General features: G+C 58.4%; 1 protein-coding gene across 3 annotated transcripts; it reads left to right on the top strand.

The window, feature by feature from the left end:
- NPHP4 (nephrocystin 4) lies at nt 1–23,159 on the top strand. Of its 3 annotated transcripts, none has more exons than XM_069782852.1 (29): nt 1–232; nt 935–1,125; nt 1,670–1,801; nt 4,101–4,273; nt 4,593–4,657; nt 4,939–5,094; nt 6,104–6,240; nt 6,803–6,969; nt 7,053–7,179; nt 9,190–9,372; nt 10,115–10,244; nt 12,564–12,610; nt 13,327–13,523; nt 13,629–13,820; nt 14,457–14,635; nt 15,260–15,420; nt 15,779–15,959; nt 17,063–17,179; nt 17,383–17,585; nt 17,658–17,884; nt 17,988–18,177; nt 18,331–18,414; nt 18,515–18,671; nt 18,991–19,076; nt 20,021–20,106; nt 20,456–20,627; nt 21,179–21,358; nt 22,204–22,347; nt 22,550–23,159. In XM_069782852.1, exons 2-29 carry the CDS (start codon nt 991–993, stop codon nt 22,688–22,690), a joined length of 4,149 nt encoding a protein of 1,382 aa, XP_069638953.1. In that variant the 5' UTR covers nt 1–232; nt 935–990; the 3' UTR covers nt 22,691–23,159. The 3 variants fall into 3 exon arrangements, 2 of the variants coding, with proteins under 2 accessions (XP_069638953.1, XP_069638952.1); XM_069782851.1 differs by having other exon boundaries at nt 13,312–13,523; XR_011324524.1 differs by lacking the exons at nt 1–232; nt 20,456–20,627; nt 22,550–23,159 and having other exon boundaries at nt 969–1,125; nt 13,312–13,523; nt 22,204–22,345.
- Nucleotides 23,160–24,178: the final 1,019 nt, after the last annotated feature.

Genomic DNA, 24,178 nt, shown 5'->3' with positions numbered 1-24,178 from the left:
GGAGGGAGGTTGGGAAACGGCCACCGCCGCCGCCGCCGCTTCCGCGGCCGCCGCCGCTCCCGGCCCGGCTCCGGGATCGTCCCGCCGACGTTTCTCTCCTTTGCCCGCCGGCGGGGTGGGGCGCGGGAGCGCGGGCGGCGGGGCGGTGAGCTGCGGCGGAGCCTCCGTATCCCCCTCCCTCCCCCCCCCGGCGCGAGGTTGGTCGCGCCCGCGAAGATGGCGTTGGGGCGCGGTGAGTACGCGGAGCGACGCGGGTTCGAGCCGGCGGGTGGCGCGTGGGCGCCTGTAGCCGCGCGCGGGCACCTATAGCCGCGCGCGCGGGCGACGCGTGCGGGTGCGCGGGCGACGCGTGCGGGTGCGCGGGCGCGTAGAGGCCGTGCCGTCCGCCACGCGTGTCCGCGGTTTTGCCGCGGGCAGCAGCCCCGTCCCTGCCTGCGTGGGCACCCACTCGCGGGAGGGGCGGGTGTACGGGCGGGCGCCGCGGTGCGCCTGGCCTCGCCCTCCGCCACCGGCCCCCTATGGCACCTATGGTGCTGTACGCTTGCGCACACGCGCGGACGTGTTTGGGTGTGGGCGCGCGTGCGTGGGCGTCTGCGGGCGCGCGGGCGTCTGCGGGCACGTGCCCGCGTGTCCGTGGGTTTCCCGTGTCCGTGCGCAGAAGCGCGTCCCTGTACGGATCTCTGCGGGCACGCGCGCACGTATGTCCGCGGGTCGACTCGTACGGGAGGAGCGGTGGGTGCCGCACCCTGGGGTGACCTGCGCTGGACCCTGCGGCTGCGCCCCATCGAGCCGCCCGCTCCCAGGGAAGGCTGGCGCATCCCACGGGAACCCAGAGCCCCTTTACGGCACGTCCCGTCGTGGCTGTCCACGCGCGTGGCATCACGGCCTTGGAGCACGTTGGCTGGAGCGCGCGTTTCCCGGCTCCGTTTTCCAGCCGAGTGCTCGCCCTAGCCGACACCGGGAGGGAGAGGCGACCTTCGGGGCAGCAAGATGAGCGAGTGGGAAAGGGTGTTTCTGCGGAACGTCGTCCTTCCTCCGCACTGCCAGCGGAGACGGACTCGCCGGCCGGGCTCCACGGCTTTCCGCTGCGTCCTGAAGTACCTGGAAGGGGCTGCCCTCACCCAGGTAGGGGGGACTCGGAGAGCCCAGCAGTGTCTTCTCGCTGAGCCTTTGCTTTCTCCCCACCGCCGGACGGGATTTGCTGTGTTTGCCGGCCGGAGCTCACGAAGGCGGAGGTTTTCAAGACAAGGTTACTTGTTTTGGGGGGAACTAACTGTAAATCTCCCGGAAACACAAATCAGAGCCGTGTCTCAATCCCAGGGGTTTTTACCTGCAAATCTGGGTTAGTGTTTAATTAAAAACACTTTAATTTTTGTTAGTTTTTAATCTAGGTGAGCACTTTTAAAGTAAAATCTCCGGGGAGCACTCTAAAAGTCTGCTACCCCTTTATTAGATGCTTAACGTTCAGTTTTCCCGCTTCTGCTTTGCTTGTTCAACCTCTGCCGTTCCGACAGGTTCTCCAGCAATGCACGAAGCTGTCCGCGGCCGCTGGCCTGATTTGGGCATCGATTCAAAAATGGGAATTGTTTGTCCCCTCTTACTGAAGTGTGTTTTCTGCAGCGTTGGGGGCCGCTGAGCTGGCATGTCCCCATCCTGTCGTGCCTTGCAGGGAGCCGAGTACCAGCTGCGCCTCTCCCTTTTTGATGCCACGTACCACCACTTCTTCGGGAGGACGTGGAGGAGCAGCCGGCGAGCTGCCCGTGCCGCCCCGCCGCGCCCGGCCAGGGCGGCTTTCAACGAGGTAGGGTGCTGGGGGAGCGGCCGTGCTGGCTGGGTCTGGGAAAACGCCGGCAGCCCCCTGGGAAGGGGCGGCGATCCCGCCGGGAGGCGGCTGGAGCTGCAGGAGTCAAGTCGGAGGAGGGAGGTTTTTAATACGTGAAGGGAAAAGCCGTCTTTGCTCGAGTTCAGCCTGGAGCCGCTCTCCTTTGGTGCTGGTTTGGCTCCGTCAGTCTGTGGAAGCGGAGCTCGGAGAGCTCTGGGAGCCTGCGATCAGCAACGCCGTAGCCGTGAGCCTTTTAAAGCGGCAAGTCCGAAGCGTGCCCGGGCTCTGGCCCATGGTCGATCCGTCTGCTGCTGAGCCTCGTCTGCGGGGCTTCGTTCTCCTGCACGCAGGCAGACAGCAGCAGCAAACCCTTTTCCCTTCCTGATCCTTTGCCCAGGGTGCACCCCAGACACAGCCCACTTCTTAAGGTTTTATGCACGGTTTATTGGAATGGGGAAATTGGGCTCTTGGGTTACCCCCAGGGCTGTGTGATGGCATGGGAGCAGCGGCGTGCCACCCTGTGCCGCCTGCTGTGTTCAGAGCCAGCGGCAGAGAGCAGTGTTTCTTCACGAGTAGGAAGGAAGGGAACGACACAGCGCTTTTCTCACCTTCTCGCCTTCTTCCCTTACCTGGGAACTTAACTCACTCAAAGCCATGCTTCCATCTGCTGCTGATACCCGCAAACCAGGGTGCCCCCTTACTGGGGAGATCCCGCTGCCCCATAGTGGGGACGACAGCTGAGATGTCACATTTTCTAATTCATACCTTTTATTTCCACCTCCTCCGGTGCTGCAGATGAAGTGTGGCACAGATTAGCACCATGCTCCTTCATTCATTTAAATAGGTAGCGGTATCTGAGGGGCACTGACGTGTGCATTTCTCCCCTGAGTATTTTAATTACTGGCCAACCCCTCATTTTTTGAAGGGGGATGCAGAAAAACTATGGCAGAGCGCGCTGCGGAGAGAGCGATGTGGTGGCGCTCCCCACCTCGCCAGATGCCTTTCCAAGCACCATCCCTATGTCCGCAGGCTTCCTGGGTGTTTGGCGTACGGTTGGGAGCAGTTGGCAGGAGCTTTGGGGTGTTAGGGGACTGCATCTCACAGCCTCTCTGCAGTCGCTGAATTGCATTGCCCATCCCCTGCAGCCCACCCAGCACGCTCATGGTGCAGCCGCAGTGCTCGGGGTCTTGCAGCCTGCGTTGCAGCTGAGCACTGGGATCTTTTAACTTCATGATACTCAGCAGTTCAGCGTCGCAAAGAGTTCGGGTGCAGAGGCAATCGATGTGTGGAAGGTGAGGGAAGGGGGAAAGGCGCTGCTCCTCGTGCAGGAGAAGCTGCTGGCTGCTAGAGAGCCGCCTCGTGAGACCTGGCAGCGTGCGGGGGCATTGCATCCTCTGCCTGCACAGGCCACGTGCTGAGCTTCTGCCTGCACGTGCTGCTGCCTGCACTTTCGCCAGCTTCACCGGAGGAGGGGGCAGGGGACGGGGTCCGCACGTGTGGTGGGTTAAGGTGACCCCTGCGCTGCATCGTCCTCGTAGGGTTTAGGGGAGAGGAGTGAGCTGTCGTAAAGTGGTGTTAGCGTTCACAAAAGGAACAGCAAGCCTGGTTTTACAAGGGATCCGCTAAGGGCTGTCCGTGTCTTTGCAAGGCAAGGCATCGGTCTGCAGCCAGCAGTCATTACTTCAACGTTTTGCAATAAAAGATAATAGAATAACGATTTATTTCCCTGGGTTGACACGGTAATGTCTCTCTCCGTTATCCCTTCCTGACAGCCTGTGATTACAGTAAACGTTTTCCCTGGGACACTGTGGTAATGAGTTTTTAACAGAAAGATTAACCTAGCTTTAAATCCTGTCCCAGGGAGGTGACCTGTGTCCCGTCCCCTCCTGCCCTCAGGTTCGGGCCACCCCCATCTCCCCTCCCTGCGGCAGGAGGGCTTCCAGCTCCTTTGGCTTTCCCAGTGTGGGCCTTGCTATGATGCTGTAGGTCAGGGGCGCATCAAAGCCCTGCTCTTATGGGGTCCGCAGCCTGCGGAAAATGGGTGTTAGCAACAAAAAAAAAAAAAAAAAGAAAAAAAAAAAGTTAATGATGTTTGAGATTTAAGGAGGTTGAGATTTCCGAGCGGTGCTGGAGGTCGTTTGCCGTGAGCTGCTGCCTGGAAGTTTTGATGGATGGTGTGGTTGGGCTGCTGGCTGTCCAAATGCAACAGCTATTGCTCTGCCCGCAGCTGCCGCCACCACCTCTGAAATACCCTTTCTCTCTCCTTTTCCTGTCTCAGACCGTTTACTTCCACACCTCCTTGAACCACCCCGGCATCGCCGCCGTCGTGGAAGTGGTGGCGACGGCCGGGAAAGGGGACGGGGGCTCTCGGCATCTCTCCTGTGGCTTTGGACTCATCCCCCTCTTTGGCAGCGGGTCGGAGGCGACGGATCCGGCCGCTGAGGACAGAGCGTAGGTCCGCCCGCCGCCGCGTGATGGGGCACGCCGGGAATTGGGGTGGCAATGTGCACAGCTGCTTCGGGGGGGGAGAAAGAGTGGTCCTGGGGCTGCAGAAACAAAGCCAGTGTTTAGAAACCTGGAATTCTTCATGGCTGGGGAAGCAGCAATGGGTTTGTAAGTGATGCCTGTCCTTTCCATAAAGGACAGGGTTTTTACCACGGGTGCAGAGCAGGAAGGTGATTTCTTACTGTTGAGCGGAGGCATTGTGGAAGACGAAGATGGGCTTCAGGGTGGATTTACTAACCACTGCGCCTGTGCTCTTTGCTTTCAGACTGAAGCTGTACCATGGGACGCCGCGTGCCTTACTGCACCCGCGCTTCCAGGACCCCATGGAAAGTAAGCAGCTCCAAGACATTGCGTCTCACTCCTTTCTTGGCAGCCTCTCTTATCCAAATGAGTATCGTGTGTGTCCGGTCGATGCGATTTGTGGTCCGTGCCCTGGTAGTGCTAAGTGGACATGCCTTACTGCCAGCCGGGAAAAGCCTGGCCGGGCAAACCCAGGTTTTCCTTTGCTCCCAACATGTGCGTTCGTGGATAATGATTTCTTCAACAGTGGTGCTGCGAAGCTGTGTCTCCTACCCTGTTTTGGTCATTTTGGGATGTTTTCTCTTCTTCAGAGAACAAATACCTGATGGTGATGGAGAAGAGCCACCTGCAGTATGCCCTGAAGACCCACCAGCCCCTGGAGACGATATTTCACCTCCTTCCCGAAAACCTGCTGGTGTCTGGGCTGCAGACCATTCCCGGGTTGCTGCCAGCGCATGGAGATGCGAGTAAGGGCTCCTTCCCTTTCCCTGCTGCCTGTGCCGCTCCTGCTGAAGGCAGCAGGTCCCTGGGGAGGCTGCGGGCAGGGCAGGCAGGGCGCTGGCATGGTGATTCTGGGAGCACCGATGGGTTCTCTGCAGTGCTGCCCCTTGGCGAGAGCATCTCCGCTCCGCCAGTGGGGCTGCAGCCCTTGTGTTCATAGCTTATCCTGAAAGATGTCAAAACGGCTTCGGTCTGTTCTTCCATTAATTGCTTCGCTCCTGGGAAGCTGCTAGGGATAAGTGATGGTTGGTTTAATCACAGTTGTTTAGCGGCGTCTTAGGAGAAGCCCTTGCAACTTGTTTAAAGTCGTCCTCCTTGGTGGCAGGGCTCGGGATCACTGGGGGTCTGGCAGGTTCGGGGGGACGAGCCCTTGCACGCTCAGCCCTTGTTAATCTTCCCCTGTGGGTAGCAGCCTTGCTGTTTGAGCTGCTGCGATTAAAATTGTGTGATCTGAAGATTCAGAGGGTAAAAAGTACTCTCAATTCTGGAGCAGAATTATTCTTCAGCTTACTGCCGGAAAAACCCTACTGCTAACCGTTTTGGGGGTTGTAACTGTTGACGTTAAAGCTGAGCAAGGTCTCCAAAGCAGCCGAGTCCCCAGTGCTGCTGAGAAGGAGGGGGGAGCCAGCGTCTTGCACTGCAGGGCACCTCAGCACTGCAGTGGCGGTGGCTTTATTAAGTAAACAGATTGCAGCCATTGACACCAAAGGCATTAGGTATTTCTGGGTCTCTCCCTGGCGTCAAGGCGTGTATGTGCCAGGGAAGCTGGGTGAAGCAGGAACGTTTCACTGTGCGTCTCTGCAAACACCCCACGTCCACATAAAGGTGGTGGCCCCGTGGCCAGAGAGCCTGTGCACGGCCACGACCTCTCCCTGGTGTTGCTTTCGGCTCGGGTCTGGCTGCGGGTGCGCCTGCGTTCCCAGCATCGTCCCCCCGGCTGCAGCGTGACCTGTGGCCGCCACCTTGTCTCTTCAGGTGACTGCTTGCAGAAACCCCGGCTGATGAAGCCGGTCACCTGCTATCTGGAGAGGCTGTCCGTCCGGCTGTACCCTTCCTTGGAGGAATTTGAGGAAGAACTGCTGGACTTACTGAACAGCGATCGTTTACTTCAGGTACTGCCGATGCAGTTACAGCAGGGGAAGGCACAGTGCACGAGCAGTAATGCCGGCGCTTCGTTTACGGGCAGAGTGGAAGGGTTCAGATAAATGGCACTTGCATATTTGTTTTGCTTGGAGTCTCCAATCTTTTGTTTTGGCTTTTTTTTCTTTTTTGCTGTGCAAGCCTCTTGCGTGCTTTGTGGCTGGATTAGCATGCAGGTGCTCTGTGTAGGCTTTGTTTTGAACATCCAGACGCTAATAAGCAGCATTCGGGTTTGCTCTGCTATGGAAAATGCAAAGATAAAGTGCAGTGCATTGAGTATGTCTCTTTAGGAACAGCAGCGCTTGGTGCCCAGTAAGGACTGCTGGCCGAGTCCTTCTTTATTTGCCAGATTTGTGCCAACTCTGCCATAAAGATGAACGATTTTAATATCCATCAGCCGCTGGGGGGGTGGGTCCTGTTTTTTGAGCTTCTGACAGATTGCCTGAATTTTCCTGGCCGCGGGCGGTGCAGGGAGGGATGCTGTGCCGCCCTGTGCCGCCTCGCTGCCCGAGCTGAAAAACTTACCTGTCGCAGGCTAACGCTGCGCCGGACGGTGACGGGGTGGCAGTTCGGGAGCGGCGGCTGCACGTCGGCGTCCACAATGGCCTGCGCTTCGTCCAGGTGCCGCAGGTCGCCGTGCTGGTGCCGGAGGCGGAGGTGGTGCGGGCTGGCTGCCCGGGGGTGCCCAGCTCCGGAGCCAGGTAAGGGGGAGACCCTCCACTGCCGGTGCCGCTTCCCTCCTGCCTCGGGTGCTGCTGACAGCCGCTTCTCCATCCCGGTGCAGGGGTGCAGGTCAAGCCCTGGTCCTCAGGAGCCGCATCCACCTGAGCGAAATGGTCCCTCACCCAGCGTTTGGGGTCTGCTTCCAGCTGGAGTATGTCTTCTGCACCTCGGGGAGAGCCGGCGGGAAGGTAGGGCTGAGCGTGCGTGCGCCTCGTCTCTGTCCCTTATTAAAGAGTGGAGATCTGACGCTGGGGGAGCGAGCCCTGCTGAGTAACTCTGTCCTCTGCTCCCATTTCACCATCCCGTGCCTCCAAGATGCAGGGGCTCCTCATTTCAGGGTTGCGCTGCCTAATGAATGGCCCTGCAAAGTGTCCAGCGAATGGCCCCACAAAGTGTCCAGGTGCTTTCCACAGCGCTGCAAAAAATATCCTGCAAATGGCTTATTGAGTCCTTTTAATTACATGTGGTTACATTTCTCCACTGTGTATATGTATATGGAAAAGTGTAGCCTGCAGCAGTCCCATAGTGTTCTGGCAAGCTAATTTGGAATATTTCAGGTTTTTTTAATTTAAAAAAGGCTTTTCTTTAGAATTTAGCATTTATGCCAAAAAGAAGTTAACCCTCCCGCTCTTTTTTCTTTTCTGAATGCTGTGTTTTTCTGGGAGCTTCAGCCTGATGTTCTCCGGATCTTAAAGCCAGAAGTCTCTGTATTGGCTGCAGAGACCACGCTCGCTAACGCCTACTTACCGATCATTTACACGTATTTCAGTTTAACCTTTCCCCAGGTTAAACCCAGCTTAGCAAGCCCTTCCGTAGTCCCCTCCAGAGCCCCTTTACTATTGGAGCCATTAGCTCATAGTGTGGCTGAATCAATGGCCATCAGTTCTTTAGGAGGCCCGAATCGTGCTCGTTGAAAATGCTCAAGTGTCCTCTCTTGTTAGAGCTGTCCAGAGCAAAACTTGGCGGGGGAAATGGGTATTTATAAAGTGGGACACATGTGCCAGGCCAGAGGGATTTCTCTTGAGGCGGGGAGGAGAAGCTGACCCTTGCTGCCGGAGATTATATGTGGGGTTCAACTCCTTTAAAAAGCTGAAACCCGAGGACCCATGGACACCTGGGGCTCCAGACGCAGATCTATTTGTTTGGCTGTGCTGGGTGCTGGGAATGCTGGCCGGGTGGCAGTGGAGCCGGTTCCCGCGGTGCAACCCTTGGGCAGAGCAGTTAATCCCAAAGCCGCTTGCCGAGCTGATCGCCTTGTCCTCTGTGCCATAATTAGCAGGCTGCGAGGGCGATTGCGGGCGCAAATAGAGACCTCTTGGTTTGCTTCTGCACCTCTCCTTCGGTTTAAGGGGAGGCTGTGGACGCACCTGGGTAAGTGGAAGCCTTTACGCTGCCTTTCCCGTCTGCTAAATACATACAAGGGATGAAAACCCTGTTAGGTTTGAAAAGCATTATATCATGCTTTTACATTATATCAGCATTATATTATGCTGATCCATAATACAGAGGTATAGTCGCTTGCATAATTGGTGAAGGGATGAGGTGCAGTTACCTGGAGCACGGGTGCCTACCGTACTGCAGCTGCAGGCTGCGGGAAGGGGAATAACCTCAGCGATGGGCTGAGTAAATGGGATATATGCAAGAAAAAACAGTGTGCCTGTGTGGGGAAGGGTGGTACAGGGTTTACAGGGAGAAAGTGGGATTTGTGCCTGTGGGCAGCTGTGGCTGTGAGTTTGTGGTCAGCCTTGAGGAGGTGAAATCATGTAGGAAGGTGCCGGTTCTGCCTGCGGCGCTGCTGGCAGAGGGAAGAGAAGCAAACCTCAAAACCGTGCAGGCCAGCTCAGTGCTCTTTCACTGAGAGGTCTCGCGATCCTGCATCCCCTCCCTGGGATCGATGTGTCCCTCTCCATCAGAGAAGCATTCCTGGTGCTCCTCAGAGCCTGCAAAAAGATGGGAGCAGAAAGGTGTGGCTGGTGGTGGGGGGCAGAAAATGGGTGCAGAAAGAGAAATAAGGTGCTGGAAAGTGGAATGTCTCCAGAACAGGCGGAGGGGGAGCGGTTTCTGTGATGCCGGAGCTGGGTGCGGGAAGGCGCAGTGGGAGATGAGAGCCGGCATCTGTCTGGCAGCACCCGCTCCTCCATCCCGCGGCGAGGCGGGGTGCCCGGCACTCACCACGCTCCCCCCTGTCCCCCACCCAGGCCCTGCCCGGCAGCGCCCACGGCGAGACGGCCGACATACGCTCGGTGCGCTGGGCCATCTGGAGCCCCGTCCTGGGTGCCGGCGAGGCGGAGGTGGTCCTGCCCCTGCGCGGCGGAGCCTGCCGCGGCCCCTGCCAAACGTTGGTCTACCAGACCCCGACGAGCGGCAGGAGCTCCCGACAGGTAAGGGCTCGCTTCTGCGCTGCAAAATACACGGGGATGCTGCCGGTGCTTGGACGGGCTTGCCGTTAGAGAGGCTCTTTGCCAAAACCTTTGTAAGTGCCCCGGCGATGGAGGAGCTCTCTGCAAATCTGTGAGGGGATGAAGAGGCTTTGGAAGAGGAGGGCGGCAGCCCCCCAGCCCCTGCCAGCGAGCGTCTACGGCGATAGATAGCGCACTCGGTGTCTGGTGCTGCTTGACTTCAGTGACGGCAAACGGGCAGACTGAGCTGCCACGTAGCTGGTCGGCACAGTTATTGCGATATTTCTTGGAGGCCACTGTGACCTGAGCCGGTTTATTCCGAGATGCGCATGTACGAGAGAAAGACCTCGTTCCCAGGTGTTTATCAGCAAAAGCAGGTTAGGGCTGGGGCGAAGGAGTCACGGCGGGGTGGCCAAAATATGGCTGTGGTGCTAAGCTGCACGGTTTGCTCTCTGCTGCGGGCCAGGACGGATGAGTGTCTGCAGAACTTGCTCAGTAAAAATCTTATACCGGGTGGTGGTGGGTGGAGTTAGCAAGGGGCTGTGTGTGTGTCTCTGCAAAGACAGAGGTATTTGGTCAGAAATTAAAGTACAGCCGCTTGCTAGCTCTGCCTCTGGCTTGCACCACCGTTTCTCCGACTGCAGGGCAAGGGAGTCATCTCTCGGAGGTACGGGGGTGGCTGCGTGTAGCACGCTGTCTAAAAGTATTTCGTTTCTAATTTCAGGGGAAGCACGTGGAGTCTGGGACTGTCCAATTCTATGTTTCCACTGATTCGGAAGAACATCTTGTAACTGCTGCGGAGATCCTACGTAAAGACAAGGACGAGTCGGAGAAGCCTCCTACGCCATCGCTGAGTGAGTGTTTTCCAGATCGCTGACATTTAAAATACAGAGTGTGGCACTGGTGTCTGCTCAGGAGAAAAAAAACACGTCTTCACCAAGTAAGCTAGTTTATGAATTACTGGAGTGAACCAAGTTTCCATCGAGTTGAATTCAGCTCTCACTTTTGAACTTGCAAAATTCCTCTGTGACAGTAGCGCTGAGCCACGTGCAAAATCCCCAAGGATTTCCATCATGGCACCAGCCTGTTCCTGTTTCAGGTGCGCTGATGGCGTTTGGGCTCCGGTGCTCAACACCCAGAGCAGCTGGATGGGTGCAGCGGCTGCACCAGCAGCGCATTGCTCTCTGCCAGTGCTGCTGCTCATCTCTCTGGACTCTGAATCCCTCCATATGTGAGGACAGGAGAGATGGCAATTATAGGCTGAGGAAAAAAATAATAATCTTGTGCTGCTGCTGCTCAAGGAGCGTGACAGCAGCACACATTCGATCATCCTGCACAGGCTGTGCCAGTGTCTAGCCAGGAAAAACCAGGCTGCGTATGCGTGTGTGCACATTCACATTTATCTGTCTGTGTGTCTATAGTGCAGGGGTGCCAGGTGGTCGGGCTTTCAGTGCTGTGTGTGTTGGAGGCAGAAAGAAAACTGCCATTGGCTTGAGTTTGGGCACGGAGTTGAGTCAATGCCCCCGGCTCCTGGAAATCATCTGTGGCTTGTTTCTGTCTAATCCCCCCTTTCATGATTGATGGGAAACAAAACTTCCCTTTCCTCTGCAGCGTCGCTTCTGCTCCCGCTCCGGTGCCCACGCAGGTCTTGGTGCGATGCTCCAGATACCTGACAGTGTTTAAATACATTTTACGAGCTTATCCAGCTCCTCTGGTGAGCCGGTAGCTGGCGCGGTGGATGCCTGTTCCTGCTCTGGCTCTGGACCTGCTGTGCCTTCCACGAGATGGCAGTGGCACCATGGCTCTGCCGCAGCAAGTCCTGGCTTTCTGCCGGCGAGGAGCCGGGTTTGCTGGTGTAAGGGGCTTTGGAGCAGGAAAGCTTCACGGGTGAAATGAAGGGCTCTGGCGATGCTGCGCTGGGTTAGGCTCTCTGCGACGTGGCTGCATCGCTGCTGGTACCTTCCTGGCGCTGCTTGAAAGGTTCTCCTGGATGCCTTTCAGCTGGCGACGGCCGGGATGTTGAGGGAGTTGCAGTGCGGTGAAGGGAAAAGCCAGCTCGCGCCGACGGCGAGCTTCCAGCCCGGCACTGGGCTGGCATGCTCTGGCTTGCAGGGAGCGTGCTGGAGTGCGGGCAGGGTGCCCGGCGAGGGGAGATGCCCCAACAGGGTGATTTTAGGAGATGAGCTGCGTGGCCTTTCCCTGGCTCTGGGGGCCTGGTGGCACGGGGAGAGCTTGGGAAGTGCAGCGGTGGTCCTGGAGCCGTGCTGTGAGGTGAGCGGCCACACGCGAGAGCAAGCCTGCGCTCCGAGCTGCTGAAATGAGTGTTTGGTTAACTTCTTGTAGAGCTCCGTTGGAAAACACGCCACCAGCTGGCCCTTTTGGCCAGCGGAGGCCAAGCGCATCTTCTGTCAGCTCAGCTGCCGGTGGTGCTGATGGATCCGTCCATCATCTCCTTAACACTGGCCAAAGCCATCCTAACTGAAAGAAAACAATGTTGTAGACGTAAGGGAAACAGGGTGGTTTGCTTTGCACAGCAGTCAGCACGAAATAGCCAGAATATGTGTGGTGGTGAAAGCAAAATAAGGTCTCAGCATCACGTGGATGCAGAGATAGAACATCTATGCCCCTGGACTGCTCTGCTCTGAAGGACCCGCGGCTCAGCGGCACAGCGAGCTCAGCTGTGCCGGCGCGCGAGCCGAGCAGCCAAATATAAACACGATAAAGCTCGTACCGTTTCAGGGCACGAACGCACGAATAGATGAAGGGAGTGACAAGAAATAACAGAGGAGCGACGAAAACCTTAAGTATCCTAAAACTTTCACATCTCATTAAGCATCCCACTTAGGCAGCGCCGGATGGCCGGAGGGAACCGCGGCACTGTCTGGGGATGGAGGAGCTGCCTTTTGCGGCAGAGTTAGCCTAATTCCAGCAAAATAACGGTTGGATCTGGAGACGTGCTACGTTTCCCCCCTGCCAGGCAACAGTCGTATTGGAAAAATAAGTCAAATAAGTGGTTGAGAGATGGTAAGCCACCTCACTGAGCTGGTTTCACCCCCCAAATTTAAAAGGGCTGGCGGGAGGTTGGAGGGGGCTCACTGGCGGAGGTCACAGACGCAGTGGCAGGGCCTGGGGCGACGGCTCCGCTACAGCATCTCTCCCGTCCCTCTCCGCAGGTCCGCAGGCCCCGCTGCGAATGGCGGCCTCCCCGCGGGGACCGGGGGTAAGTGCCGCGGACGCGGGTGGCAGGCAGCGGCGTTCCCGGGGGACGACCCACGCGCTGAGGATGTGCTCCCGGTCGCATCCTCTGCCGGTTTTCCTGGCTGCTGCGGCCAAGAGGCGCTGAGCGTCCTGCTCAAACCCACCTCCTCCGAGGCAGCAAAAGGGACCCTGCCTATAACGTGCTGGGCGAGAGTCCCTCAGCTCTTCTCACACCCCAAATGTATTTGTAAGGGCAGCTCTGGTTTTTGACAGCCCAGATTTGCTGAGTACTGTTGTCCCCGGTACACGCTGACAGTGACGCACAGTTTCTTCGTGCGGAGCTACTGGGATTTAAGGAGAGCTATGAATACCGAGATCCCTCTTTATGCTTTTTTTATATCTTGATTCAAGGATCAAGGCACACAAATATTTTTGATGAAATAAAACGCTTCATAAGACCGCATTAAGCGGTTTGATCTTCCTGCTGCATTTTCCCATCCCTCCCCTTGCCAGGGAAAGTGCAGCAGCTAAATAAGAAGCAGAGGTGCCGCGCCGCTTCTCGGCAGAGCGGCGATGCTGGAGCACGTGGCATCTGAGCCACTTCAGCAGGGAAGGGCCGCTGGCCCGCCTCGACGCCGGGGTCCCCGCAGGGCAGCCCGCCTTGGGGGGGCTTCTCCCCCAGCGTGGGGCCGCGGGCGCTGAGGCTTGCCGCTCTCCCACCAGCTGTCGGCGTCCCAGCTGTCGGTCCCGGCGCGGAGCAGGGGCCAGTCCCCGGCGCGGCGCGGCCGCGGCTCTTGGCAGGAGGGGGGGATCACTCACCTGGAGGCTGACCTCGGCTTGCCAGACCCGGAGCCCCGTGCCGGCGACCAGCTGCGGGCGCTGCCCTTCACCCCGCTGCAGGTGCCCATCGCTGCCGTGGGGCTGCAGGCAGGCAGGTGATGCTCGGCTGCCCTTCCCTGGGCTCCTGTGTCCCCATCGCCCGGCCCGCCGGGGTCCCCCGCGGCTGATTCTGTGCGGTTCACCCCCGTTTCTCTTGTCAGTTCCCGCACCCTGCTCTCCCGTGCCTCCCTGGCGCGACTGCACGCCGCCGGCTTCCCGGAGATCCTGGACCACAACCAGGTACCGGTGGAAATCTCGGAGCCGGTGGACCCGGCGAGTTTCAGCCTGCGGCTGGAGGAAGCCGACCCTCTGCAAGGCAACGAAATAATCCTGCAGTTCCTGGCTTTCGGCAGGTGGGATGGCAGCTCTTCGTGGTACCTTCTGCGGGCAGATCCCGGGGGCCTCCTGGGGGAGAGTCCTTTACCAAAATCCCCCCCAACCCGCTTCCCTGCTTGAGAGGGAGAAGTCCTTGCAAAGGTGCTGCTTCCCCCAGCGCCTGCCGTGGAGGCAAAGCCCCGGAGGGTTTTACGATGATGCTCTTGTCCTTTCCGGGCACTCTTAAATCACGTTCCAATTTTTTTTATTGTATCCATTAGCCACAATGTGATGTAAAAGCTAGTTAATGCAGGGTTTCTCCATAAATGCATATGGAGTTGAGAAAGTTGGCACCCGTGGGGGTGGCTTTGGCTGGATAAGGCCCCACTTGTGTTTTTTCTGTGGACGGCAGTCTGCTCTGTGAAGGTAAAACGCTGCCTTTGCTGGGCTCCTCTGTCACAGCATATGGCGGAGGACAGCTGGAATTGTGAAGCTTTTTGGAAAGCCAAGGCAAACCATATGCCCGCTGTCTTCAGAGAAGTCCAAATACTTGTGATGCTGCCGATCTTCTCTTGTTCTTCTGCCTTTCAGTGCGTGCCAAACGCACTAGTTGCTCGTGATGGCGAGGCAGCGCCGCGCCATGAGCTAACCCAAACCCCTCTCTCTCCCTGAAGGGATGCCCAGGATGGTGTGGAGGGGACGTGGCCGAGGACCATCTTCCTCACCTTCCAGTTCTACCGTTTCCCGCCCGTCACCACGCCGCGGCTGCAGCTGGTCAGCACGGATGCAGGGCTGGCGGCTGTGCCGGCGCAGCTCCTTATCCGGGTGAACAAGGACGGGACCCTTGGCACCGGTGAGCTCCGGTTTTAGCATCCTCGTGCGGCCGCTCCTCTCCCATCAGTCAGTTTTGGGCTTGCCTGTGGGCTGAGGAACGGGCTGGCGTCTGCTTTGATAGCCAGCCTCCGCTAGTTTGCATGGCACATCATGAAAAACGTTCAAAATGTCCAACATTTGAAGTAGAACGCCGGGAAGTGTTGGTGGCACAATTTGCACGTCGAGGCTGCCAGCTGCCGCTGCAGCTAAGCGCCTTTGAAAAGAAAGGCGGCACGTGAGAGCGCAGCGCCCAGAGCGAGCGGCTCTGATCCTCCTAGCTGAATGCTCTTCTTTGTTTCTTTCTGTGCCTTATTAAGTTCTGGTCCTGAGAGACACCAAGCACTTGTGGCTGGGGAAGCTCCTTTTCCACATGGAGCTGTTAATGGAAATGGAGGGGGGTCTGTACAGACTGAGTGCTTCTGGGGGGCGGGTGCAGTCCCGGCGGACCTTGGACCTTACTAGTTGACCGATGGGTTCATTGAGTGGAGGAGAGCAGGGATGTGAGTGGGCAGGCTTCTCCAGAGCAGAAGAGTGTCCCCGTCCTGGCTGATGTGCTGCTGTCGGCAGAAGCTCCATTTCCATGACGATGCCGCGTGTCTCGCAGGACCGCCGGGCTTGCAGCTGAAGTACATGGTGGATCCCGCTTTCCTGCGACCCGGGGAGCAGCACTGGTTTGTGCGGTACCTGGCCGAGCACAGCCTCCAGATTGACGTCTGGGACGGAGACTCCCTGCTCCTGGTTGGGTCTGCTGCTGTTAAACTGGAGGTATCGGTGAAATTGAAGGTCTTTCCCCTTAAGCCCTCAGGACTGCTAACGATGCAGGAGACCCCCTGCTTAGCAGGCAGGAATGTTAAGGAAGAGCCTGACTTTTCTTTTGGTCCCACGTTGAGATTGCCTCTTTAGTAACCGAGTTGCTTGCAGCCCCTCTGTGTAACCGAGACCGATGCCAGCCCGATAAGCCCCTAATTGTGGGATTTGTCATCTTTTTCTCAAAAGTGGTGGCAAAACGTTAACTTTCTTCCACTGCCCTGGCAATCCTGCAGTATTCTAGGGCTAAACCCTCCCCAGACCTAGGACATCCAGAGACGTCCTTACCCCTCACCGGTCCTTGCCTTGTCCCCAGCCCCTGCTGCGCCAGGGCCGGGCAGCCGTCAGGACCCACCATGAGCTGGAGGTGGCCACGACCGAGTACGAGCCAGACGTGACGGTGATGGGCCGGGAGGCACTGCGGCACGGCGCCCTGCGGCCCCTCGGCGTCCGCGTGGCGGTGAGGGGCCGCCTCCACCTCTGCCTAGCCAATGTCGGTAAGAGAGTAGCCGACAGCCTTGGGTGCTGGCACCGGCACCCTTGTGGCACACACGCCTCGCCGGGTACCCCCGGTGCTGGTCAGAGCCCCCGTCCTGGCACCAGCGCGGCTCGGCTCCGGGTGCCGCTGGGCTGCGAGCGGAGCCGTGTGGCTCCTGGTTGTGCTTGCGGTTCCTCCTTGGCTGCAAACGCCGGCAGAAGGCAGCGGGGAGGCCGGCGGTGCGGGGACGGCAGCGCCGTGCGGTTAGGTGCTAGCAAACAGCACGGGGCTGTGGGAGAGATGCACAGGGCTATACCTCAACGAAAACCACACTTGTAAGAATGTTATTCTTCCCAAAACCCGCTGGCTGCTTTTATTTTATGTATTTAATTCCCCATCCTAGAAATGTGCAGTGACTCCAGGTTTTAAAATCTTATCTTCAGAAGGAAGATTAGCTCCATTATAAGATATCTCAAATCGTCATTTCCATACTTTGCCTGCAAAGGGACGATAAGCTCCTGGGAAGGAGAATCAGATTCACAACCCAGGGAGAGGTTTAACTCGCACCTCGCAAAAGAGGGAGAGATGCTGCACCAGGACAACAGCCGCCCTTTGATTGTTTTTTTCCCCGTCCTCTTTGTTTGAATTTCAAAATACTGTTGTTAAAAACAGTATTGAAAAGCTTGGTGCGCCTGCCCGAAGGATGGGGACGGGATTTGTAGGCCGGGTAAATACCCAGCGGGTTTAGAGCCTCATCCAGCTCCGCTTGGCATAACCTTTGCGGGAGTGTGGATGGCAGCAGGAGCGGGGCTGCAGCCTGAGGATGGGGAACACAGAAAGGAAAACCGGAGCTGGTGAGGGACTTGGTGGTGACTCACTCAGTATGGCACTGTGCTTTTGATGCTGCTCCGTCTCCTGGCAGACGGCTGTATGGTGGTAGCAGCACTAGGCTCTGGAGGGAGTGCCGTAGGGCTCGCAGAGAGTTGTTAGCAACCAGATAGTTGCTCCTGCTTTTTAAAAAATTGTCTATAAAGCGCTGCCGCGAGAATAAAAATTTGTAGTAGATTTTTTAATGATGAAAAACAGATGGTTTCTGCTCACTCTCGTCTCTGCTCGTGGCAGGTCACCCATGCGAGGAGACCCCGGGGCAGCCGCCGTCCCGCTCCCGCGTCGTGCCTGCGCCGGATGGCGCTGGCAGCATCCCAGCCGGCAGCTGGATCTCCCTGAAGGCCGCCGTCGGTGAGTCCTGCCGGGCTGGGGCTCGGCCCATCCCCCTGGCGTGGGTTCGGGTTGGCGGCGTCTCTGCCGCCGTGCCCCCAGCCGCGGGGTTGCTGCCCCCTCCGGCGCTCCCCTTGCCGGCCTGGCGGCATCGTGGGGGGGGTCCCTCAGGGCCACGCTAATTGGGGGTCCCTTGTCGGCGCCTCGGTGTTCTCTCCCCACAGGCGGGCGGGTGTCGCGGGCGCGGAGGCTGGCGGAGGTGGACGGCGAGCTGGCGGCCGCGCTGTGCGTCCGCCGGCCGGAGGCGAGGCTGGCCCCCCCGGCTGTCCCCGGCGAGGCCACGGCTGCCCGCCGGCGCAAGCTGCGGCGCATGGCGCTGGTGCGGCAGCAGGAGGACGCCGGCGGCGGGAGGACGCCCCAGCTCTCGGTGAGGAGAGGGGTGCCGGGGGACGGGGATGCGGTGGTGGCTCTGGGCTTACGGTCCCCTCCCTCGCGGCAGGGCTGGCAGGAGCAGCGTGCCCGGCACCTGCGGGACCTGCAGATCATCGATGCCTACCGGGAGCGCGTCAAGGGCGAGAGCATCTCCCGGATGCTCAGCCAGGCCATCACCGCCACCCACACCGTGCATGCCGTGCTGGGGACGGCCGAGTTCTTCGAGTTCGCCCTGAAGAACCCCTACGGCGTCCAGCACACCGTGACCATCGAGGTCGACCACCCCGAGCTCAGGTGGGGGCCGAAGCGGGGTCGCCCCCGCGTGCCTGGGGAGATGCCAGGGTGGCACCGGCTCCCGACCAGTCCTCACCAGCACCTCTGCCGCTCGCTCCCCCAGCGTCATACTGGACCCGAGGGAGTGGCGCCACTTCAAGGAGCTGACCAAGAGCGTTACGCCGGTGGAGGAGGAGATGTTCCACCTCCATGACGACCTCAGGCCTCAGGTCTACCTGCGCCCCAAGGAGACCGTCCACATCCCCTTCAAATACCAGACCTTCTCCGCGGACCCCGCCGTCGTTGTGGCGCAGGTAGGTGCAAGCCCCCGTTTTGAGCTGTTCCCGGTAGGAAGCATTTTCCTCGGCTGTGTTTGCCTCTGCAGGGCAGGGTGGTACCGCCATGGGGAGCACCGTGCAGCCATAGCGGTGCTGCATCCCCAGGCAACCGGCTCTTGCACCCCACAGGGGCCGGCAGGGCTGGGCGCCGGCACCGACGCAGCCACCCGCTCCCTGGGGAAGAGCAGGGCCGGGCAGACAAAGCACATCCAGGTGAGGGAACCGGGCGAAAACGCCGCTCGAGGGGCCGCGCGGGAGGAGAAGCATCACTTTTGCAAAACTCCGTCCCTCTCCCACTGGTCGCCCGGGACAGGTCTCCTTCCAGGTGAGTGGGGGGAAGCCCATCGCGATCCTGCGGGTGAAGGTGGAGCCGCAGCCCCACGTGGTGGACCAGACCTTCCGATTCTACCACCCGGAGCTCACCTTCCTAAAGAAGACCATTCGGCTGCCTCCCTGGCACACGCTCCCCGGTGAGCCCGCGGTTGGGGCTCGGGCTCTTCCTCGTTAGCCAGCGTCCAGGGTTCATTGGGGCCTCCCTGGAGGTGCGGTTGGCATCCAGAGAGCTCGTCTCTGCTTCCTCGCCCTTTCACAGCCTTGGGCTCCCTGCTCGCTCTTCATCCGCTTGCCTGCATTCATTTTATGTTTAATTCCCTGCACCAGTATGCCCATGTAGTTTGCTGGTAGCCCTGCATAAGGGATTCTGGGCTGCGGCTGCGTGGGGTGCAGGGTAGCAAGCACAAGCGCAGAAAACGCTGAATACGGTTTCACCTCGGTCTCTCTCCTCTGCAGGTGCGCCAGTGGGGATGCCCGGGGGGGAGCCCGAGATGTTTGTTCGCTGCAGCGACCCTGACATCATTTGCGAAACCAAAAACATGGTACTGGTTATGTTTTGGCATCGGTCTGTCCTTTGTGTCCTTCTGCTGGGGGTTTTCGGCGGCGGTGAAATGCCTCGCACGCACGGAGCATCCCTGTGTATCAGCCCGTGGTAGCGAAACGCTGGCAGTGATGAAGCTGGAATTGCCCTTTATTATTGCTCCAATTAAAAGGAGCCACATGGCTTTTGTGGTGGAAGCTGAATATTGCCCCTTACCACATCCTGCGGCAGCCTGTACTGGCTTGTTCTTTTGAGCAAATACCAGATGATTAAGATGCTGGGGAAAAGCAGCCTTTTGTCGGGTGTGGGATAGACCTTCCCCACTGCTCGGGGTCTCCGCAGCCGCTGGAGTCATGCGGCGGGGGGACAGCGCATCCTCTGAATGCGCGGCAGAGCATCTCTCCACTGGGTGATGCTGAGGTGGTGGGGAGGACCGTGCCGGACCAAGGTGCTCCTTAGGCTAAGCTTAGCCGTCGCTCTGCGTCCCTCCCCAAGCGCAGCCCTTGCTTTGCAATGCCCTGCACGAGTTTCCTGGGCTTGCTCTGCAGCTGGGGGAGGTAGAAAGGAAAAATAAACTTGAGCCCATACGTGCAGATGGCGATGAGGGGTCGTTGCTAATTGCCGTTGCAGAAACGCGTTAGTATGATAATTAGATTACGGCTTGTTAGAAAACTTGGGGAAAATGTGCCAAAATTTGATTACAGATGCAGACCTGGAATGCGATAGTCGTTTGTGTCCTCTTTTGTAATTAAAAATACTGGAAGAGCTCAGCCAAGCTGTATAATAACTTAATAACATAGTTTAACTAGATGCTGAAAGCATCTGCTTTCGTAAGTGGGTCGGTGGCGGGTTTTTCCGTTAATGGGAAGGAAACCCTGGAGTCCTCATTAGCTGGTTTGATCGCGAGGTTAACCGTTGGAACGATGCTCTGATTTTTGCACGCAGGGGCCCGGGGAGCCGCAGGACATCTTCTTAAAAGTAGCCGGAGGACCAAGCCCGCAGATCAAAAAGTTCTTTGTTGCTATTTATACGTAAGTAGCAGGACCCCAAAAAGTGAGAAACACTAGCCCCGAGTGGTGGCAGGGCAGGAGGGGAGCTCACGCTGCCCTTTCCTTGCTTGCGGCTTCCCGAGCCCAGCCGGCTTTGCTGAGCAGCAGAAAGCTGGGCAGGAGGCTTCCCAAAACTTTTGCAGCTTAGGGTTTTACATGGTTTTCTTTTCCTCTAAATAAGCCCCGGCCAGAGCATCCCCGCTGTGCAAGCTAATGCCTTTTGAGCCAGCCAGGCTATCTCTGCGTCGGATGATGCTCTGGGAACGGGTGGGACTGATACGGGTTCCTTAGCAGAAGCTGTCAGCGAGCCCTGTCCGTCTGTCTGCTGCAGGGATGCCTGGCTGGCAGCACCCGTCCAGATCTGGCAGTTCTACCTGCACTCGCTGCAGCGCCTGGACGTCAGCTGCACGGCTGGGCAGCTCTCCCGCCTCTCCCTGCTGCTGCGGGGCACCCCGGCCCCGCGGAGGGTGCAGGCGTTCACCTCCCACCCCCAGGAGCTGGAGGTAACCCCCGCCGCGGGTGGGCTCGGGTCTGTGGCAAGCAAGGGGCTGGCCTGGACCAGCCTGGTGAAATCCCCTCCGGAACGGGAAAGGCAGCCCTAAAGTGTTTGCGATAATTATCTTTTGATTAGAGCTGTCATGTGTAGGATCATCGGCATGAAACCCCAGAGGGCAAATTATCTGCGTTAATAAGACCATCTGAAGACTAACAGTTTCTTTAGAATCCGTTTGGCCGTAATTGCGAATGTCAATAACGAAAGGCACAAAAACTCCATCGCTGTCCCGTAAACAAAAGCAAAAGTCTCCCTGGGCAAAGCCTGCGAGGGGAAGGAGTCCCGGGGCTGGGGAGAGCTGGCTGTCCCCGAGCGGCTCTTATCCTTCCCGACACGAAGCCGGTCCCGGCGTATTCACGTGGGTGGGATTCGGTAGTGGTGGTGTAGGTGCACAGGTCTTTAAGAGCAATCATCAGGTCTAGTTTGTACTCCAAGCTGGACGTCGCGGAGGTGCGATAGGCTGCCGCGGGTGGCCGCAGCTCCCGGTGTTGGTTTCCGCAGGTGGATCCGGACGGCGCCTTCCTTCTCCCTGCCAACGGCATCCAGGACCTGTACCTCGGCGTGAGACCCCGGCGGGCCGGCAGCAGGTTCATCTACCTCAACCTGGTGGACGTGGAGTCCCACCAGCTGGTGTCCTCCTGGCTGCTCTGCCTGTCCTGCAGGCAGCCCCTCATCTCCAAGGTACGGCGGCTCTTGCACCAGAAAAACGCGGTGACGGCACCGGACCGGCGGTTGCGGTCTGGCCAATAACCCGGGGCCATCTCCTGCTTCTTCCTCTCTTTACATCTACGGGTTTTTTGGTGCTTGCCACCCTGAGCGCACGTTTCATCCTCGGGTGCTCAAATAATCTCGCTGCAGACTGCGGTAAAACGTCTTTCAGGTGGTTTCGAAGGCAGTCCCATGCTGAGGAGTGTCAACTCTGAAGTATCCCCGGTTGTGAAATTAAAGCTACAGCATGCTGCTTTCTATTAGCACTGTGCTGGCAGAGGCCTTGCCTGAAAGATAGAAAATTAGATTTTCTGGCTAATGTGTTCCTTTTAAAAACGTTTTCCCAAAACCCTCGGTGCCGGGGGAAGTTCAGATCGGCGTTTAAACCGATGCCTCGGCATCCTGCCAAGTGCCAGCCCGCCTTCGGTGCCACGGGGCGTTACCTGAGCGAGCGCCATGGCTCTCCCTGTGGACGTCCATTAATTAGCTGGAGGACGAGCTGGCCGGTCCCAGCTGCTCCCCTGGCCCTCGGTCATTCGGGCTCGTAATTACTTCGGCTGCCGCGCCGGTGCCAGCGGCGGCGCGAGGAGGATGCTTTTGCTCAAAGGTGGCTTCTTTATATCTGCTGGCAGAGATCAAGCGTAAGGCGTAGAAGGGGAGAGGAGGGGACGTAAGGCAATGTGCCCCTGAAATGGCTCCCACGGCGCGTGGGTGCAGGAGGCATTTCTCTGTAGTCGGTTTGGGGGAGCGCCTGTCGTTCCCTCCGCCTGTCCCGCGGTCTGTGCCACCTACTGCCACGGCTTGTGCTCAACCCGCAGGCGTTCGAGATCTCGCTGCCCGCGGGAGGTGGGAGAGGCTGCAACAAGCGCATCACCTACACCAACCCCTACCCCTCGCCCAGGCTCTACTTCTTGTACACCAACCGGCCCGACCTCCTGCAGTTCAAGGAGGACTCCTTCGAGGTACGTCCTCCTGCCGCCGGTCCTCCCCCCTTGTCAGACCCCCGCCCTCATCCAGCTGGACACCATGATGCGCAGAGTGATGCTCGGTGTAGGGATGCAGGCTGTGCTGCTGCAGGAGGGCCGTGCTAGCCCGGGGAGGATGGGCAGGTCGAGGGGTCCTTGCCGGGTCCCGCCGCCTCTCCTCCCACCCGTTTTCCCGCAGGTCGCCGGCGGGGAGGTGTACACCATCGGCTTGCGCTTTGCCCCGAGCCAGGGCGCGGGCGAGGAGGAGATCCTGATTCACATCAACGACCATGAGGACAAGAACGAGGAAACCTTCTGCGTGAAGGTCGTCTACCAGTGAGGCTGCAACCCCGCCGCGGCAAAGCGGCTGGTCTCTGTGCTGGCCGCCACCGCCGCTCCCCCGGCAGTGCCGCCTCGGGAATGCCCCGTCTCCCCGACGGGGGGTTGTGAGCCCCATCCCCTCGCAGTCAGCACCTCACCAAGCCGGGAGGTCTCGCTGTCCGCCGGGATGCCCGGGCATTGCCGTCAGCATCGGTGGTGCCACGCGGCTCCATCTGCACGAATCGGGGAGAGCGAATGTATTTGTTGCCGTGCGTGGTGACCGCAGGATGTCTTTATTTTTGTTAAGCGTTACTATGTTTTAGGCACATTGGAATCTTTTTTTAACTGAAAAATTTGCAGATCTGATTCTGCAGAATATTTTTAAAGTATTTTATATTCTACAATGAGTTTTGTACACACTGAAGTAGTTTTCTGGCATTTTCGTTACTTTTTACTCATCCTTGATCAATTAAACTTGCTGCACAGAACTGGCAGACTCTGGCGGCGTTTTCTTCCGTGGGAGGTGGCAACCCTCGGGATCCCCATCCTGTGGAGGCAAGTGCTGAGCTTGCCCTGCCTGTGGCTACGGTGCCATCCGTCCTGCGGTGGGGAGTGCCGGGGGTCCCCTGTGTCACCCCCAATTCCCTGGAGTGTCCTGGGGGTCGGGGCAGAGCAGCCCCCTGCCCCCAGGAGACTTGTGCCCCTGTGAGCGCCGTGTCACTTCTTTTTACAGGGCTGAGGCTGGTGAATTAGTAGCCCCGATGAAGTCGTGTGCCGAGTTCCTCTGCCTCCCTAGGACTGATCGGAAATGACAGCTAATATTTTAAAAATGATTATGCTGTCTGCAGCACAGAGAGGCCCCGAAGTTGGGTTATTAAAGTAGATTAGCTGAATAACTTTCATTACATTTTCATACAACGATATTTCTTGAGGCTTATGAATGAGCTGGTGCTGTACCCTCGGCCATGGCAGAGGAGGCAGCTTGAGTGCCAGGCGTTCACAGCCGACGGTAAATGATGTGCTGGCGGGCAGGGGATGCAGATGCGGGGACTCGAGCTGAGCTGGCAGCTCGGCAGCCGCGCTGCCATGAAATGCGACCGGCGGCTGCAGTGCACGGCTCGTGCAGATGCATGTACAGCGTGCCTGGTGAGCAGCACGGTGGGCAGCAGCCTTGTGGACAAGGTGCTGCCTGCTCCCCTGGAAACCGTGGCACAGCCGTGCGCTCGACCTGAAATCTGCAGAATTGGTGAGGCCAGTAAAAAGTTGAAAAAGACTTTCCTGTTAGGAAACGAAGGTGTCTTGTGTCCCAGCTCCTTCGGGAGGGACCTGGACACCCACGGCTGCTCCTCCTTTGTGGCGCTGCCTGCGGCCAGGAGGAAGGGCTGGTAAATAAAATCTCCAGCAGCACTGGTTTAAGAAACCAGTGAGAATTTGTCACTTCTTAGTGGTGCAAGGCTACGTGGGAAAACGCTCTGCAGAGCCCTGTGTCCCCGCTGAGATGGAGCTG

This window comes from Haliaeetus albicilla, chromosome 4 (genome assembly GCF_947461875.1).
Source record: "Haliaeetus albicilla chromosome 4, bHalAlb1.1, whole genome shotgun sequence".
NCBI classification, from domain to species: Eukaryota; Metazoa; Chordata; class Aves; order Accipitriformes; family Accipitridae; genus Haliaeetus; species Haliaeetus albicilla.
This window is presented reverse-complemented; position numbering and strand designations above follow the sequence as displayed.